The following is an 18,689-nucleotide window of genomic DNA, read 5'->3' on the forward strand; positions in this document are numbered from 1 at the left end:
GAAATGTACAAAAAAATGTATCTGAAATGTAGCTGTATACATCACCAAATATATCAAATCAACGTTTGTCTACTTTAGAAGGCTACACGGTTTTGATCCTATACTAGTGCGACGTTCAACATGTAAAACAAAATGGAGGTCTATCTGAGTAATGATAGCAGAGTGAACGTTTGTCTACTTCTTTCAGTAGGCTACACACGGTGGTGTTGGCCCTATACAACTGATACATTCAACATGTAAAACAAAATGGAGGCTTATCTGAAATGTCATTTTCACTAAATTTGCAAACATTACTAAAAACATGGTTTCAATTTGTCATTATGGGTTCGTGTGTGTAGATGGGTGAGAGAAATGTTTTTCTTTAATCCATTTTGAATTCAGGCTATAACACAAAATGTGGAATAGTCAAAGGGTATGCATGAATACTCTCTGAAAGACTGTAGGCACTGTATTTAGAACAATACAAGAAAACCATAGAGTCCAGACACAAACCATTCACATGAAGGCCAACCAAATGGAATGATGAATTCAATTAACAATGGTCTCTTAACGGTCTCTCCCCGCTACAGTGTTATCAAATCCTCTCAGATCTACACAAGTACATGGGGTGCAGGGCTTAAGGGACGATTTGGTATTGGAGCCACCTCTTCTTTCCTAGTCTGACCTTGGAATCTTGGTCCTCCAACCTTCCTTTGGAGGGAGCCACCTCTTCTTTCCTAGTCTGACCTTGGAATCTTGGTCCTCCAACCTTCCTTTGGAGGGAGCCACCTCTTCTTTCCTAGTCTGACCTTGGAATCTTGGTCCTCCAACCTTCCTTTGGAGGGATCATAAATGCCGGCCCTTGGTCTCTGAATCCAAACCCTTCTGCCACACATGTACCAACATGTCTCTGATCTTACATTGAGCCTCAGCTCGACCCAGTGGAGAATCTATTGATCCATGTTCTATCACCCTTTTGGCTATTTGATCTGAGTTCACAGAATCATTACAAACCACACAGTTTGACCTTTTGTTCTGCCAGCAGCACAAACACTGACATCACTCTCATATAATGAGTTTATTTACCTTAACTTTATCAGGCAGGTCAATTAAAATACACATTCTTGACACCTTATTTCACAAAAAAAGAAAATAAAAAATGTCTATATAAAAAAAACTTCAACATAAAAGCCTGCATTTCAACATCAATAACTGATTCAAAATATTCAATTTTAATCAATGGCCACCTTTATTGTGCTAATAAGAAAATGCAATAAGTTACTTATGGAGAAAAAAACATTGCTTCAAAGACAACTTTTTAGGACCAATATTGAAAAATACAATGTTGAAAATATTGGGCTACCTGTCTGTAGACCCTGTCTGTGGGACCTGTCTCCTCAGTTAAAGTAGGTTGAAAATAATTAATTGTCTCTACCAACCAAATATGTTTTGTTTTTGAAAGGGACTGTGTCGTATATATCCAGCTGCACTTCGTGTTCCGCCCCCATCCATTGTCCCCCCCCCCCCCCCCCCCCCCCCCCGTGCAATGCAATTCCTATGGAGTTAGCTCCTTCACCTCTCTCTCCTCTACCTCAACTTCTCGCTCTTCTGCCTTAATGTGTCTCTGTTCGCCCTCCTCCTCTTTGACAATCACATTCGGAGTACATGTAGATTTCTCTCCAATGTGTCTTAACTGATGATTCCTTATGTTTGTTGCCCAACTGAAACTCTTCCCACAAAGTGTGCAGTGGTAAGGCTTCTCCCCTGTATGTACTCTTTGATGTTCCTTAAGTACTGAATAATAATTGAAGCTTTTCCCACATTGGGTACAGTGGTAAGGCTTCTCTCCACTATGTACTCTCTCATGTCCCGTAAGTTTTACTTTCTCACTGAAACTCTTCCCACATTGTGAGCAGTGGTAAGGCTTGTGATTTTTCTGATGAGTCTTCAGGTTTCCTAACTGACTGAAACTCTTCCCACAAAGAGAGCAGTGGTAAGGCTTCTCCCCAGTATGTACTCTTTGATGGTCCTTAAGTCTTCCTGAATGATTGAAGCTCTTCTCACACTGGGAGCAGGGGTAAGGATTCTCTCCAATGTGCATTCTCTGGTGAGCCTTTAGCTTGCTTGGTGTCTGAAAACTCTTCCCACATTGACGGCAAAGGTAAGTCTTCTTTATTTTGGGAGTCTGTTTGAGTGATTTGTGGCGAGTTGGATAAATAAAACTGTCGCTACAGCAGGGTTGGGGCTTCTGTCTGCGGTTTCCTGATGCTGTGGGACTGGGCTTGCTGTCTGAGTCTGGGTTGGAGCTCTTTCCTGTTAGAATATAAACACATACGGTAAGAACGGTAAGAAACAGAAAGAGGAACAAAGGATTTTGGGTTTAAAAATGCAAGATTCAACATGAATTTGGTGTGATGTGAGCTGGAGTGTGTGTACATTAACAGAGCAATAAACAGACTTTACAAGGGGCTTGTTGCTTTGCATCACACAGAGATAAATTACAATGTATTGCACACTGGTGAGTACTGGACAGTCATTTGTTTTGGCGCTCATCCTCCCACATTCAGAAGCCTGAGGGTTTATACTACAAAGCAGGATCAAGGAGTTAGCCAGCTAACTTGCCTAAATATTCAGAAATAACTTTAAGCTTGATATTGGCATGGTCTAATTGACTTTGAGTAAAGCCAGTGTGTCTATGTATGAGGATAACTCAACACTACACACGTCAGCTACCACAGCGTCTGAAATGACAGCAACACTTACAAAGAGCTGTAGTTAGTTTTTTTATTTTATTTTTTATTTCACCTTTATTTAACCAGGTAGGCTAGTTGAGAACACCTTTATTTAACCAGGTAGGCCAGTTGAGAACAAGTTCTCATTTGCAACTGCGACCTGGCCAAGATAAAGCATAGCAGTGTGAACAGACAACACAGAGTTACACATGGAGTAAACAATTAACAAGTCAATAACACAGTAGAAAAAAAAGAGAGTCTATATACATTGTGTGCAAAAGGCATGAGGAGGTAGGCGAATAATTACAATTTTTCAGATTAACACTGGAGTGATAAATGATCAGATGGTCATGTACAGGTAGAGATACTGGTGTGCAAAAGAGCAGAAAAGTAAAGAAATATAAACAGTATGGGGATGAGGTAGGTAAAATTGGGTGGGCTATTTACCGATAGACTATGTACAGCTGCAGCGATCGGTTAGCTGCTCGGATAGCAGATGTTTGAAGTTGGTGAGGGAGAGAAGTCTCCAACTTCAGCGATTTTTGCAATTCGTTCCAGTCACAGGCAGCAGAGAACTGGAACGAAAGGCGGCCAAATTAGGTGTTGGCTTTAGGGATGATCAGTGAGATACACCTGCTGGAGCGCGTGCTGCCATCGTGACCAGTGAACTGAGATAAGGCGGAGCTTTACCTAGCATGGACTTGTAGATGACCTGGAGCCAGTGGGTCTGGCGACGAATATGTAGCGAGGGCCAGCCGACTAGAGCATACAGGTCGCAGTGGTGGATGGTATAAGGTGCTTTAGTAACAAAACGGATGACACTGTGATAAACTGCATCCAGTTTGCTGAGTAGAGTATTGGAAGCTATTTTGTAGATGACATCGCCGAAGTCGAGGATCGGTAGGATAGTCAGTTTTACTAGGGTAAGTTTGGCGGCGTGAGTGAAGGAGGCTTAGTAGCGGAATAGAAAGCCGACTCTAGATTTGATTTTAGATTGGATATGTTTGATATGAGTCTGGAAGGAGAGTTTCAGAATAGGTGGTAAGGAATCAAAAACCAAAAGCATTGTATTTGGGACAAATCATTAACTAAACCCTAAACCTCAAAATCTTGTAATGAATCATGTGGAAATCGAGCAGGTTGAGGAGACTAAACTGCATGGAGTAACCCTGGATTGTAAACTGTCATGGTCAAAACACATTGATACAACAGTAGCTAAGATGGGGAGAAGTCTGTCCTTAATAAAGCACTGCTCTTCATTCTTAACAACACTATCAACAAGGCAGGTCCTACAGGCCCTAGTTTTGTCGCACCTGAATACTGTTCAGTCGTGTGGTCAGGTGCCACAAAAATGGACTCCGAAAAATTGCAATTGGCTCAGAACAGGGCAGCACGGCTGGCCCTTGGATGTACACAGAGAGCATTAATAATATGCATGTCAATCTCTCCTGGCTCAAAGTGGAGGAGAGATTGACTTTATCACTACTTGTATTTGTGAGAGGTGTTGAAAGCACCGAGCTGTCTGTTTAAACTACTGGCACACAGCTCGGACACTCATGCATACTAGAGGTCGACCGATTACATTGCACTCCACGAGGAAACTGCGTGGCAGGCTGACTACCTGTTATGTGAGTGCAGCGAGGAGCCAAGGTAAGTTGCTAGCTAGCATTAAACCTATTATAAAAAACAATCAATCTTAACATAATCACTAGTTAACTACACATGGTTGATGATATTACTAGTTTAACTAGCTTGTCCTGCGTTGCATATAATCGATGCGGTGCCTGTTAATTTATCATTGAATCACAGCCTACTTCGCCAAACGGATGATTTAACAAGCGCATTCGCGAAAAAAGCACAATCGTTGCATGAATGTACCCAAACATAAACATCAATGCCTTTCTTAAAATCAAAACACAAGTCTATATTTTTAAACCTGCATATTTAGTTAATATTTCCTGCTAACATGAATTTCTTTTAACTAGGGAAATTGTGTCACTTCTCTTGCGTTCTGTGCAACAGAGTCAGGGTATATGCAGAAGTTTGGGCCGCCTGGCTCGTTGCGAACTGTGTGAAGACCATTTCTTCGTAACAAAGACAGCCAACTTCGCCAAATGGGGGATGATTTAACAAAAGCGCATTTGCGAAAAAAGCACAATCGTTGCATGAATGTACCTAACCATAAACATCAATGCCTTTCTTAAAATCAATACACAGAAGTATATATTTTTAAACCTGCATATTTAGTTAAAATAAATTCATGTTAGCAGGCTATATTAACAAGGGAAATTGTGTCACTTCTCTCGCGTTCATTGCACACAGAGTCAGGGTATATGCAACAGTTTGGGCCGCCTGGCTCGTTGCGAATTAATTTGCCAGAATTTTACATAATTATGACATAACATTGAAGGTTGTGCGATGTAACAGCAATATTTAGACTGATGGTTGCCACCCGTTAGATAAAATACGGAACGGTTCCGTATTTCACTGAAAGAATTTAAAAATACAAAATACACCCTATTGAACAGCTGGGACTGTGACGCAATAATCATAGACACATGCATACACACATGTACACATGTATTTTGTGTTGTAGATATGTGGTAGTGGAGTAGAGGTCTGAGGGCACACAATATGTTGTAGATACGTGGTAGTGGAGTAGAGGCCTGAGGACACACAATATGTTGTAGATACGTGGTAGTGGAGTAGAGGCCTGAGGGCACACAATATGTTGTAGATATGTGGTAGTGGAGTAGAGGCCTGAGGGCACACAATATGTTGTAGATATGTGGTAGTGGAGTAGAGGCCTGAGGGCACACACTATGTTGTAGATATGTGGTAGTAGAGTAGAGGCCTGAGGACACACAATATGTTGTAGATATGTGGTAGTGGAGTAGAGGCCTGAGGGCACACAATATGTTGTAGATATGTGGTAGTGGAGTAGAGGCCTGAGGACACACAATATGTTGTAGATTAGTGGGGTAGAGGCCTGAGGACACACAATATGTTGTAGATATGTGGTAGTAGAGTAGAGGTCTGAGGACACACAATATGTTGTAGATATGTGGTAGTAGAGTAGAGGCCTGAGGGCACACAATATGTTGTAGATATGTGGTAGTGGAGTAGAGGCCTGAGGGCACACAGCGTAATATGTTGTGAAATCTCTTATGAATGTATTGTAATGTTTTTAAAATGTTTAACTGCCTTCATTTTGCCGGACCTCAGGAAGAGATCCATAATAAATACAAACTTGCCTAAATATTCAGAAATAACTTGAAGCTTGATATTGGTCTAATTTGACTCAACAACCCAAAACACACATATAAGTTTAGATTTCTTAATGTACCAGAAAATCAACTGTAATGTGGGGTTGTTTATTAAAATTAGCTGGTTAACTCATTGATCCTGATTTGTATAGCACTCTAAAACAAACAATGTTGTTAGCTTGAATTTACCGGAGTCACTGGTTTCTTCCTCCTTGATTTCTCTCTCCTCCTCCTCTTTCACAATCACATTGAGTTCCAGTGTTTGACTGCAGTCCTCCAGCTTCACTGACACCACCTCTGGACCCTGTTGGGAGCTTCTCTGGGCCGGATCACCAAAGCCAGATCCCGGCTCAGACATGGTCGGCTAGAGGTGGATCTAAAAGAGGAGACCTCAACAAGTTCTGGGGGATTTTCACTAACCTTGATCGTGGGATAGTTATAAAAATATATATGTAGCTAAAATAGCTAACAACTCACCCCGTTCAACAGGGATTAACACAAACCGGTAGCCAATTAGTTTAGCAACGGTTGTGGTCAAGATAATTTATCTAGCTAACTACCTAGCTAGTCGCCAGCTAGCTTATTCCTCGCTAGACATTTTACTCACAATGCAATGATAGATGACTAAATATAAAATAAAAGACACACTTCAACTCTCACTGAATTTAGTTGGCTAGCTACACAAACGGGTTGGATTGGAGTGTTGTTCTAGCTAGTTTGGATAACAACAAATACAGGCCGCGGCAACCACTAACGATTCATGGAATGCGTTAGTGTACAGACCAAATTTACAAGCTCACATTTAAAATGTTAGAGGTAGGCTACTTGATACTGATTTACTTTGGCTACTTGTTTGGTTGATGAGATCCAGTGAGAGCGCAAGCAGAATCAATCATCCACCTGCGTCTCATCAGCAACATTAATGAAGTACTTCCGGGTCACGGAATTTCGGAAACTTTCAAAAAATAAAGTCCCCCCATGTAATAGTAGAAAAGTGTCAATAACCCGTATTTAGTTGTGATATAGAGAAAAGTGTCTAAACGCTAGGGATAGGGGAAAAGTGTCTAAACGCTAGGGATAGGGGAAAAGTGTCTAAACGTTAGGGATAGGGGGAAAGTGTCTAAACGTTAGGGATAGGGGAAAAGTGTCTAAACGTTAGGGATAGGGGAAAAGTGTGACACCCATCAGGCCCCCGAGCCCAGACCCGGTATATGAAATACATATTGGCTGGTAGAGTGAAAACTATTCTAGGCGCTGCACTAGGGAATACTCAGTAGGGTCTGTAGAATGTATATAGGGTACCATTTCATGGGATACTCAATTATATGGCGTGTTGCTGGCCTTTTACTCCACCCAATCCATTGTACAAAACATTAGGAACACCTGCTCTTTCCATGACAAAAACTGGTGAAATAAATCCAGGTGAAATCGGGTGAAAGCTATGATCCCTTATTGATGTCACTTGTTAAATCCACTTCAATCAGTGTAGATGAAGGGGAGGAGACAGGTTAAAGAAGAAATGTGATGCCTCGAGACAATTGAGACATGGATTGTGTACAGATCCTTCGGAAAAGTATTCAGACCCCTTGACTTTTCCCGCATCAATTTACACATAATACCCCATAATGACAAAGCAAAAACAGGTTTCTAGAAAATTTTGCACATTTATTAAAACTAAAAAACGTAAATAATACATAAACATAAGTATTCAGACCCTTTACTCAGTACTTTGTTGAAGCATTTTTGGCAGCGATGACAGCCTCGAGTCTTCTTGGGTATGATGCTACAAGCTTGGCACACCTGTATTTGGGGAGTTTCTCACATTCTTCTCTGCCGATCCTCTCAATCTCTGTCTGTCAGGTTGGATGGGGAGCGTCGCTGCACGGCAATTTTCAGGTCTCTCCAGAGACGGTCGATCGGGTTCAAGTCCGGGCTCTGGCTGGGCTACTCAAGGACATTCAAAGTCTTGTCCCGTTGCCACTCCTGCTTTGTCTCGGCTGTGTGCTTAGGGTTGTTGACCTGTTGGAAGGTGAACCTTCAACCCCGGACTGAAGTCCTGAGTGATCTGGAGCAGGTTTTCATTGGGATCTCTCTATACATTGCTCCGTTCATCTGTCCCTCGATCCTGACTAGTCTCCCAGTCCCTGCCGCTGACAAACATCCCCACAGCATGATGCTGCTACCACCATGCTTCACCGTAGGGATGCTGCCAGGTTTCCTCCAGACGTGACGATTGGCATTCAGGCCAAAGAGTTCAATCTTGGTTTCATCAGACCAGAGAATCTTGTTTCTCATGGTCTGAGAGTCCTTTAGGTGCCAACTCCAAGCGGGCTGTCATGTGCCTTTTACTGAGGAGTGGCATCCTGTCTGGCCATTCTACCATAAAGGCCTGATTGGTGAAGTGCAGCAGAGATGGTTGTCAGTTTGGACGGGTGGCCAGCTCTAGGATGAGTCATGATGGTTCCAAACTTCTTCCATTTAAGAATGATGGAGGCAACTGTGTTCTTGGGGACCTTCAATGCTGCAGAAATGTTTTGGTACCCTTCCCCAGATGTATGTCTCGACAGAATCCTGTCTCAGAGCTCTATGGACAATTCCTTCGAGCTCATGGCTTGTTTTTTGCTCTCTCATGCACTGTCAACTGTGGGACCTTATATAGACAGGTGTGTGCCTTTCCAAATCATGTCCAATCAATCAACAGGTGGACTCCAAGTTGTCGAAACATCTCAAGGATTAATATTTATGTAAATAAGCTATTTCTGTATTTTATTTTTTAATGCATTTGCAAAAATGTCTAACAACCTGTTCTCGCTTTGTCGTTATGGGGTATTGTGTGTAGATAAAGAATGGTCCATCACCCAAAGGACCTCCAGCCAACTTCACACAACTGTGGGAAGCATTGGATTCAACATGGCTCCGCATCCCTATAGAACGCTTTCGACACCTTGTAGAGTCCATTCCCCGACAAATTGAGGCTGTTCTGAGGGCAAAAGGGGGTGCAACTCAATATCAGGAAGGTGTTCCTAATGTTCTGTAGACTCTGTGTACATATGGTGTCATTTCATGGGGCACTGAATAATACAGTGTTGCTGGACTAATTATTATTATTTTAACATCATTTTAACATTATGCCCTATACAAAGCTGCAAAAAAGTTTATCCCCGGGACTTTTATTTTGAAATCAAATTCCGAAAACCTGAAGTCTTAATGTGGATAGGATACAGCTAGTGTGTTGCTGCCATGACCCCCTAACCCTGCTGACTGTGTCTGGTCTGGATTAATGGAGCACTGCAATACATGTTTGGGAGTGTCATATCTGCTGTTGTAGTTGTGCATATTTTGGCCATCTGACAGATACATCACTTTTTTTTAGTCTGTGGCTGAAAATAGGGAGTTTTTGCCCAGTCCCAAGTATGGGTAACTGCATAGTTGTGCTGCGTTCTTTTTGAAGAATCTCAAATATAAGATATATTTTGATTTGTTTAACACTTCTTTCGTTACTATATGATTCCATATGTGCTATTTCATAGTTTTGGTGTCTTCATTATTATTATACAATGTAGAAAATAGTAAACATAAAGAAAAACCCTGGAATGAGTAGGTGTGTCCTAACTGTTGACTGGTACTGAATGTGTATATATATATATATATATTTTTTTTTTTATTGTTTCCTGTTTTGCATGTTATTTTGGCATTAATACATGTCACATTTCAGTTTGCAAACAATGTCAAATAAATAAATAAAACATTGAGTTAATAAAGCCACATACAAACTTGGTCTCATTTTTTGCTTTCTTGAGTAAGGCAGCTCCAAAATGCAGGTGTTTCAGCCTAGCTCAGTGCCTTCTGTGGTGGTGGGACAGCCAGCGGAAAATACGAAGCATAGGGGTTTGGTAATGTTCTCTAGTTGCTCCGTGATTGGCTCAGTGTTCTGTCACTCACGGGGACACTACGTCATCGCAAAATCTACTGGGTAGAGCTCGAAAATTTGATTTTGATCTAACTTTATTAAACGTTGATCTAACTGTATTAAGCGTTGATCTAACTTTATTAAACGAGCACCACTCTTTATTCATCACAGACATTCACCAGAGTAGCCTCTTCGCTGGGCAGATGAACGAGTAGAGAAGAGACTGTGTGTAAAGTAGATAATCCTACACAGGCCTGCAGTGTAATGTTATATTATTCCAACAATTAAATGTCTGGCATCTTTTATTCTTGTGATTTATCATCACCATGATACAATACTGCCTTTTCATGGATAAAGACAATCTACCAACATCATCCACCTTCAATGAAGAAGAAGATTACAGTTTGTTAGCGTTTATTGTTTAATTAATGGATACTTTACAATGTTCTAAACCAGGGGTTGGAACCAGTTCAGGGAACAGAAAAGAAAATCGGAATTTCAAGGAACAAAACCAGAACTGACAACGAAAGGGATCTATACTGTTCCGGAACAGAACAGTTATTTTAAAAGCATGGGAACTGGTTAATAATGTTCTTTTACATTCCAGGCATTTTTTTCCAGTCCCTATACACTCAGAAACGTATTCCAGTGACTGCCTGCTGAAAATCTTTGCCAGTGTGTGTAGGCTACATTCCCCCTCCCCTCCAACCGAAGCATGCATAGTCTACTGTAGCTACTGACATTACAGGCGTGATTCAGACATTACGGAGAGAGAGGTTTAATTAGAGAACATTGATGAACTATTTCAATGCTAGTTAAGGATACTAAGGATACTATAGTTATCACGTTTAGGAGGCATTATCTGTACTGTAATGAAACTGAGAGTCATGATTAAGGGATAGTTCTGGTCCAACGTCAGTTAAAGCCAACTCTCTGAAGTTCAAAGATATTCAAAGTTTCATCATAGAAGCCGGTCCTCCGTAGGTATACTTCCGTGGGCTGCCTAGTGGTTAGAGTGTTGGACTAGTAACCAGAAGGTTGCAAGTTCAAACCCCCGAGCTGACAAGGTACAAATCTGTCGTTCTGCCCCTGAACAGGCAGTTAACCCACTGTTCCTAGGCCGTCATTGAAAATATTAATTTGTTCTTAACTGACTTGCCTAGTTAAATAAAGGTAAAATAAAAATAAAATAATTCAGATAATACATGTCATAACAGATAATACATGTCATAACAGATCATACATGTCATAACAGATCATACATGTCATAACAGATCATACATGTCATAACAGATCATACATGTCATAACAGATCATACATGTCATAACAGATCATACATGTCATAACAGATCATACATGTCATAACAGATCATACATGTCATAACAGATCATACATGTCATAACAGATCATACATGTCATAACAGATCATACATGTCATAACAGATCATACATGTCATAACAGATAATACATGTCATAACAGATAATACATGTCATAACAGATCATAACAGATAATACATGTCATAACAGATCATACATGTCATAACAGATCATACATGTCATAACAGATAATACAGATCATAACAGATAATACATGTCATAACAGATCATAACAGATAATACATGTCATAACAGATCATAACAGATCATACATGTCATAACAGATCATACATGTCATAACAGATAATACAGATCATAACAGATAATACATGTCATAACAGATCATAACAGATAATACATGTCATAACAGATAATACATGTCATAACAGATAATACATGTCATAACAGATAATACATGTCATAACAGATCATACATGTCATAACAGATAATACAGATCATAACAGATAATACATGTCATAACAGATCATAACAGATAATACATGTCATAACAGATAATACATGTCATAACAGATAATACATGTCATAACAGATAATACATGTCATAACAGATCATACATGTCATAACAGATCATACATGTCATAACAGATAATACAGATCATAACAGATAATACATGTCATAACAGATCATAACAGATAATACATGTCATAACAGATCATAACAGATCATACATGTCATAACAGATAATACATGTCATAACAGATCATACATGTCATAACAGATCGTAACAGATAATACATGTCATAACAGATAATACATGTCATAACAACAAGATGCCCAGCGTGTCATGGTTCGAACCGGTTCAGAACTTTACTTTGCTGGAATGGAACAAAAAAACAATAACGGTTCTGTTCAGAACAAAATAATTGGGAAATACTTTCAGGTTCCATCCAGATCATGACATGTCAATACAAACCAGCCCTTCTACTGAGTTTAATCAGGTATAAAAAAAATATCCACAACTGAATTGGGCCCATGGTCAAAAGTAGTGCACTACAGAATAGGGCCCATAGTTAAAAGTAGTGCACTACAGAATAGGGCCCATGGTCAAAAGTAGTGCACTACAGAATAGGGCCCATAGTTAAAAGTAGTGCACTACAGAATAGGGCCCATAGTTAAAAGTAGTGCACTACAGAATAGGGCCCATGGTCAAAAGTAGTGCACTACAGAATAGGGCCCATAGTTAAAAGTAGTGCACTACAGAATAGGGCCCATGGTCAAATGCAGTGCACTACAGAATAGGGCCCATAGTCGAAAGTAGTGCACTACAGGGTGAATAGCGCGCCATTTGGGACATTCAGCCCCCAGTATATACTATATATAGACTCAGCCCCAGTATATAATATATATAGACTCAGCCCCCAGTATATACTACATATAGACTCAGCCCCAGTATATACTACATATAGACTCAGCCCCCAGTATATACTACATATAGACTCAGCCCCCAGTATATACTACATATAGACTCAGCCCCCAGTATATACTATATATAGACTCAGCCCCCAGTATATACTATATACAGACTCAGCCCCCAGTATATACTATATATAGACTCAGCTCCCAGTATATACTATATACAGATTCAGCCCCCAGTATATACTATATACAGACTCAGCCCCCAGTATATACTATATACAGACTCAGCCCCCAGTATATACTATATATAGACTCAGCTCCCAGTATATACTATATACAGATTCAGCCCCCAGTATATACTATATACAGACTCAGCCCCCAGTATATACTATATACAGACTCAGCCCCCAGTATATACTATATATAGACTCAGCCCCCAGTATATACTATATATAGACTCAGCCCCCAGTATATACTATATATAGACTCAGCCCCAGTATATACTATATATAGACTCAGCCCCAGTATATACTATATACAGACTCAGCCCCAGTATATACTATATATATATATATATATATATATATAGACTCAGCCCCAGTATATACTATATACAGACTCAGCCCCCAGTATATACTATATATAGACTCAGCCCCCAGTATATACTATATATAGACTCAGCCCCCAGTATATACTATATATAGACTCAGACCCCAGTATATACTATATACAGACTCAGCCCCCAGTATATACTATATACAGACTCAGCCCCCAGTATATACTATATACAGACTCAGCCCCCAGTATATACTATATACAGACTCAGCCCCCAGTATATACTATATACAGACTCAGCCCCCAGTATATACTATATACAGACTCAGCCCCCAGTATATACTATATACAGACTCAGCCCCCAGTATATACTATATATAGACTCAGCCCCCAGTATATACTTTATATAGACTCAGCCCCAGTATATACTATATATAGACTCAGCCCCAGTATATACTATATACAGACTCAGCCCCAGTATATACTATATACAGACTCAGCCCCAGTATATACTATATACAGACTCAGCCCCAGTATATACTATATATAGACTCAGCCCCAGTATATACTATATATAGACTCAGCCCTAGTATATACTATATATAGACTCAGCCCCCAGTATATACTATATATAGACTCAGCCCTAGTATATACTATATATAGACTCAGCCCCCAGTATATACTATATATAGACTCAGCCCCCAGTATATACTATATATAGACTCAGCCCCAGTATATACTATATATAGACTCAGCCCCCAGTATATACTATATATATAGACTCAGCCCCAGTATATACTATATATAGACTCAGCCCCAGTATATACTATATATAGACTCAGCCCCCAGTATATACTATATATAGACTCAGCCCCCAGTATATACTATATATAGACTCAGCCCCCAGTATATACTATATATAGACTCAGCCCCAGTATATACTATATATAGACTCAGCCCCCAGTATATACTATATATAGACTCAGCCCCCAGTATATACTATATATAGACTCAGCCCCAGTATTCAGCTCAAGTCAAATATAGATTATGCTACTGTCAACTGTTTTACATTGAAATGTTAGTCGTGTACATGGGCATACGTACCTTTAAAGGGACATTTCAAAAACATTCTACTACATATTCAGAATCTCAAGCACCAACCCAACATCAGCAGATGTGAAAATGGCGCGTTTCTATGTTTGGTAGTAGATAAAGGAAGATACGTTTGTAGTGGCAACCGATGTAGTGTACGTGGACACCTGCTCGTCCAACATCTCATTCCAAAATCATGGTCAAATGTAGTGCACTATATCCAGGTCGTATAATTCCATCCAGGCCAGGAGGAGGTCAGGAGGAGGAGTCAACCAATTAATTTATAGTCCTGAGATAACATTCCATAACTGCAGGTAGCAGAAATCACCAACCTTGGCTTTGTACCTGTTCAGACTGTACACACTGTAGCACATTAGGTGGTATCTTGTTCAGACTATACACACTGTAGCACATTAGGAGGAATCTTGTTCAGACTATACACACTGTAGCACATTAGGTGGTATCTTGTTCAGACTATACACACTGTAGCACATTAGGAGGAATCTTGTTCAGACTATACACACTGTAGCACATTAGGAGGTGGTATCCTGTTCAGAAATAATTCATTAAATAAATGATGCTTGGGTCAAGGCCAGGAACACAGGCTTAGGCCCGGACTGGCAACCTGGTTTACAATGAGACATGTATTGTTAACGTAAACCAATCAGGCTTTAGGCCTGGGAATAGCACTATTACAGCAACCGCTATAGTTGTTAACGATCTTGTCTCGATCTCATCTAAATAAATAATGGTGCTGCCCATGACCATGCTGTCACAGAAGATGCAATTGCAAGGAGAGGTGTGAATTTCAATAACTATAGAGTTGCTTATCTATTCTCACTAAACCTTTATTTCACGTCACACTCCTCTCCCTCAACTTCTTTCTTTTCTTCCTCCTCCTCCTCCTCCTCCTCCTTGACAATCACATTGAAAGCACAGGCAGGCTTCCCTCCAATGTGTATTTTCTCATGACTTTTAAGACTTCTTAGCTGAGTGAAACCTCCCCCACAATGAGAGCAGTGGTAAAGCTTCTCGCCTGTATGTACTCTCTGATGTTTCTTAAGGTTTCCTGGCTGACTGAAACTCTTACCGCAAAGAGAGCAGTGGTAAGGCTTCTCCCCTGTATGTATTCTCTGATGTTTCTTAAGGTTTCCTGGCTGACTGAAACTTTTACCACATAGAGAGCAGTGGTAAGGCTTCTCCCCGGTATGTATTCTCTGGTGTTCCTTAAGGCTTCCTGAATAATTAAAGCTCTTCTCACATTGGGTGCAGTGATATGGCTTCTTTCCACTATGTACTTTGCCATGTCTCTTAAGATTTACCTTCTCACTGAAACCCCTCCCACATTGGGAGCAGTGGTAAGGTTTCTCTCCTGTGTGTACTCTTTGATGATTCTTTAGATTACTTGAGGAACGGAAACTCTTCCCACATTGATGGCATGGGTAACGACCACGATCAGGCAGTCTTGGTGTATCTGGGTCAACTACACTACTATTGTCCTCCTCTTCCTCAACTTCTCGCTTTTCCTCCTCTTTGATTTCCCTCTCAACCTCCTCCTCTTTGACAATCACATTTAACGCACAAACAGGCTCCCCTCCATTGTGTATTATCTGATGACTTTTAAGACGTAGTAGCTGAGTGAATCCCTCCCCACACTCAGAGCAGTGGTAAGGTTTTTCTCCAGCGTGTACTTTTTGATGATTCTGTAGATTACTTGAGGAACGGAAACTCTTCCCACATTGATGGCAGGGGTAAAGACTACAACCAGGTAATGTTGATGTATCTGGGTCAACTATACCACTATTGTCCTTTTCCTCAACTTCTCGCTTTTCCTCCTCTTTGATTTCCCTCTCAACCTCCTCCTCTTTGACAATCACATTTAAAACACAGACAGGCTTCCCTCCAATGTGTATCCTCTGATGACGTTTAAGACGTCTGAGCTGAGTGAATCCCTCGCCACACTGAGAACAGTGGTAAGGCTTCTCTCCACTGTGTGATCTCTGGTGACTCTTTAGGTCTCCTGCAAAACGAAAATTCTTTCCACACTGTGAGCAGTGGTAAGGTTTCTCCCCTGTGTGAATTCTCTGGTGTTTCTTAAGGCTTCCTGGCTGACTGAAATGCTTCCTACAAAGAGCACAGTGGTAAGGTTTCTCCCCTGTATGTACTCTTTGGTGTTCCTTAAGGCTTCCAGAATGATTGAAGCTCTTCCCGCATTGGGTGCAGTGGTAAGGCTTCTCTCCACTATGTACTCTCTCGTGTCTCTTAAGGTTTACTTTCTCACTGAAACTCTTCCCACATGCAGAGCAGTGGAAAGGTTTTTCTCCAGTGTGTACTCTTTGATGATTCTTTAGAATAGTGGAGGAACTGAAACTCTTCTCACATTGAGGGCACGAATAACTCCCATGTCCAGGTAGTCTTGATGCTGTGGAACTGGGCTTGTTGACTGAGTTTGGGTTGGGGATCTCTCCTGTAAGAATATGAACATACATATGGTCAGAAACTGACAAAGAAACAAAGGCTTTAAGCTTACCAATGCAGGATTCAACATTAATTTGGATTAACAGAGTACTGAAAGAAATACTTTGCAAAGGGCTTGTTGCATAGCATCGCACATAGATAATGGCATTGTGAAATTACAATGCATTGCCAAATGGTTGGTAGACACTCGCCTTCCCTCTTACACATACATATAGCCTGAGGGTTATAATACAAAGCAGAATCAATGAGTTAGCCAGCTAATATTCAGAAATATATATATTTTTTGAAAGATTAACTTGAAATTGGCATGGTCTAATTGACTTAACAACCAAAAACATATCTAAGTTTACATTTCTTAATGAACCAGAAAATCAATAGCTATTTTGGGTTGTTCAACTCTCTGAACCAAAGAGGATGTTAGCCTGAATTTACCTGAGTCAACAGAGTCCCTGTCCTCCTCTCGCTCTTCCTCCTCCCCCTCATTGATTTTTCTCTCCTCCTCCTCCTCTTTGACAATCACATTGAGTTCCACTGTTTGACTGCAGTCCGCCAGCTTCACTGACAGCAACTCTGGACCCTGCTGTGAGCTTCTCTGGGCTGGAACACCACAACCAGAACCTGGTTCAGACATGGTAGGCTAGAGGTGGATCTAAAAGAGGAGACCGAAAGAATTCAGGGTGATTTTCACAAACCTCGAACGTGGTATAGCTCCAGAAAAGACAGCAAAAATGTATCTAAGCTAGCTAACCACACATCCCGTCCAGCAGGAAACCTTTTTCCATAAAAATAAACATAGGATTGACGGCAACAGCCAGTCAGATTAGGCCATAAGTGAATAAGAAAAACACTGGCCGTTGAGTACAAGCATATTCAGTTCGAATTCATTACTATAATCTGATACATTGATACATACAGTGATTGAAATGACCACCCCATCCTCAGTAGCCTATTCAAACATTCCCCTATAGGCTATTAGGCAACACATGAATATATATTGCGTTAGGAATTGCCCCTAATTCTAGGTAACAGAGTGATGTATGACCCTAACCCTAACCCTAACCCTAACCCTAACACAGAGATGTAGACACAGAGATGTAGACACAGTCACTTTAAAACGTATGAAAAATCAATGAATACAACGTTAAACAAACCCTACAACTCCCTGCACAATTTGAACAATTTCCACAGAAAATTCTACAAAGTTTGGTAACAAGGACAGCACCAAACAGCAAAAACTGTAAATCCGCACTGTGTTTGTATACTTTTCAGTGAAAATTGTTAAAAGTTGTTTAGAATTGTTTTTTTTGTGTGTGTATTTTAACCCCCTTTTTCTCCCCAATTTCAAGATATACAATTGCGATTCAATTACGAAAAAAAGAGACGCTCCTAGGGGTGTAAACTCAGTGGACTTGGAAACTAGAAGTGTTCCTGTGGGTGTAAACTCAGTGGACTTGGAAACTGGAAGTGTTCCTGGGGGTGTAAACTCAGTGGACTTGGAAACTAGAAGTGTTCCTGGGGGTGTAAACTCAGTGGACTTGAAAACTAGAAGTGTTCCTGGGGGTGTAAACTCAGTGGACTTGGAAACTAGAAGTGTTCCTGGGGATGTAAACTCAGTGGATTTGGAAACTAGAAGTGTTCCTGGGGATGTAAACTCAGTGGATTTGGAAACTAGAAGTGTTCCTGGGGATGTAAACTCAGTGGATTTGGAAACTAGAAGTGTTCCTGGGTAGAATGAACCTGTTACTGCAGCGCAATGTACAGATAATTGTGTAAGGTGCAATAAATAATAGGAGGACACACATTGTTGACCATTTAGACTTGAAAAAAACAACAAATAAATAACAATATTTTATATAAATATCTTAGTTATTCTTTGTATGATACCTAGTATAAAATATATTGATAATTGTGGACAA

The 18,689-nt window shown here is 40.4% G+C and overlaps 2 protein-coding genes across 6 annotated transcripts in view; both read right to left on the reverse strand.

Annotated features, from left to right (window-relative positions):
• Nucleotides 1-1,022: 1,022 nt before the first annotated feature.
• Nucleotides 1,023-6,855, reverse strand: LOC118940180 (zinc finger protein 239-like). 2 transcript variants are annotated; one of them, XM_036948551.1, is made up of 3 exons: nucleotides 6,455-6,855; nucleotides 6,167-6,353; nucleotides 1,023-2,292 (listed from the first exon to the last, which is right to left on the reverse strand). In XM_036948551.1, exons 2-3 carry the CDS (start codon nucleotides 6,333-6,335, stop codon nucleotides 1,535-1,537), a joined length of 927 nt encoding a protein of 308 aa, XP_036804446.1. In that variant the 5' UTR covers nucleotides 6,336-6,353; nucleotides 6,455-6,855; the 3' UTR covers nucleotides 1,023-1,534. The 2 variants fall into 2 exon arrangements, with proteins under 2 accessions (XP_036804446.1, XP_036804445.1); XM_036948550.1 differs by having other exon boundaries at nucleotides 6,167-6,855.
• Nucleotides 6,856-12,045: 5,190 nt separating this feature from the next.
• Nucleotides 12,046-18,689, reverse strand: part of LOC110487311 (zinc finger protein 345-like) — a 59,681-nt gene continuing 53,037 nt past the window's right edge. For 2 of the 4 annotated variants that reach the window (XM_036948543.1, XM_036948542.1), the window contains exons 2-3: nucleotides 17,206-17,422; nucleotides 14,111-16,762 (exon numbers count right to left, since the gene is read on the reverse strand). In XM_036948543.1, the coding sequence (XP_036804438.1) occupies nucleotides 15,144-16,762; nucleotides 17,206-17,404 (1,818 nt within the window). In that variant the 5' untranslated portion in view covers nucleotides 17,405-17,422 and the 3' untranslated portion in view covers nucleotides 14,111-15,143. Of the gene's footprint in view, nucleotides 12,108-14,110; nucleotides 16,763-17,205; nucleotides 17,436-18,689 lie in introns of those variants that run through there. The other 2 variants (XM_036948544.1, XM_036948541.1) reach the window with 2 other exon arrangements.

The sequence above is a fragment of the Oncorhynchus mykiss genome, chromosome 17 (genome assembly GCF_013265735.2).
Source record: "Oncorhynchus mykiss isolate Arlee chromosome 17, USDA_OmykA_1.1, whole genome shotgun sequence".
NCBI classification, from domain to species: Eukaryota; Metazoa; Chordata; class Actinopteri; order Salmoniformes; family Salmonidae; genus Oncorhynchus; species Oncorhynchus mykiss.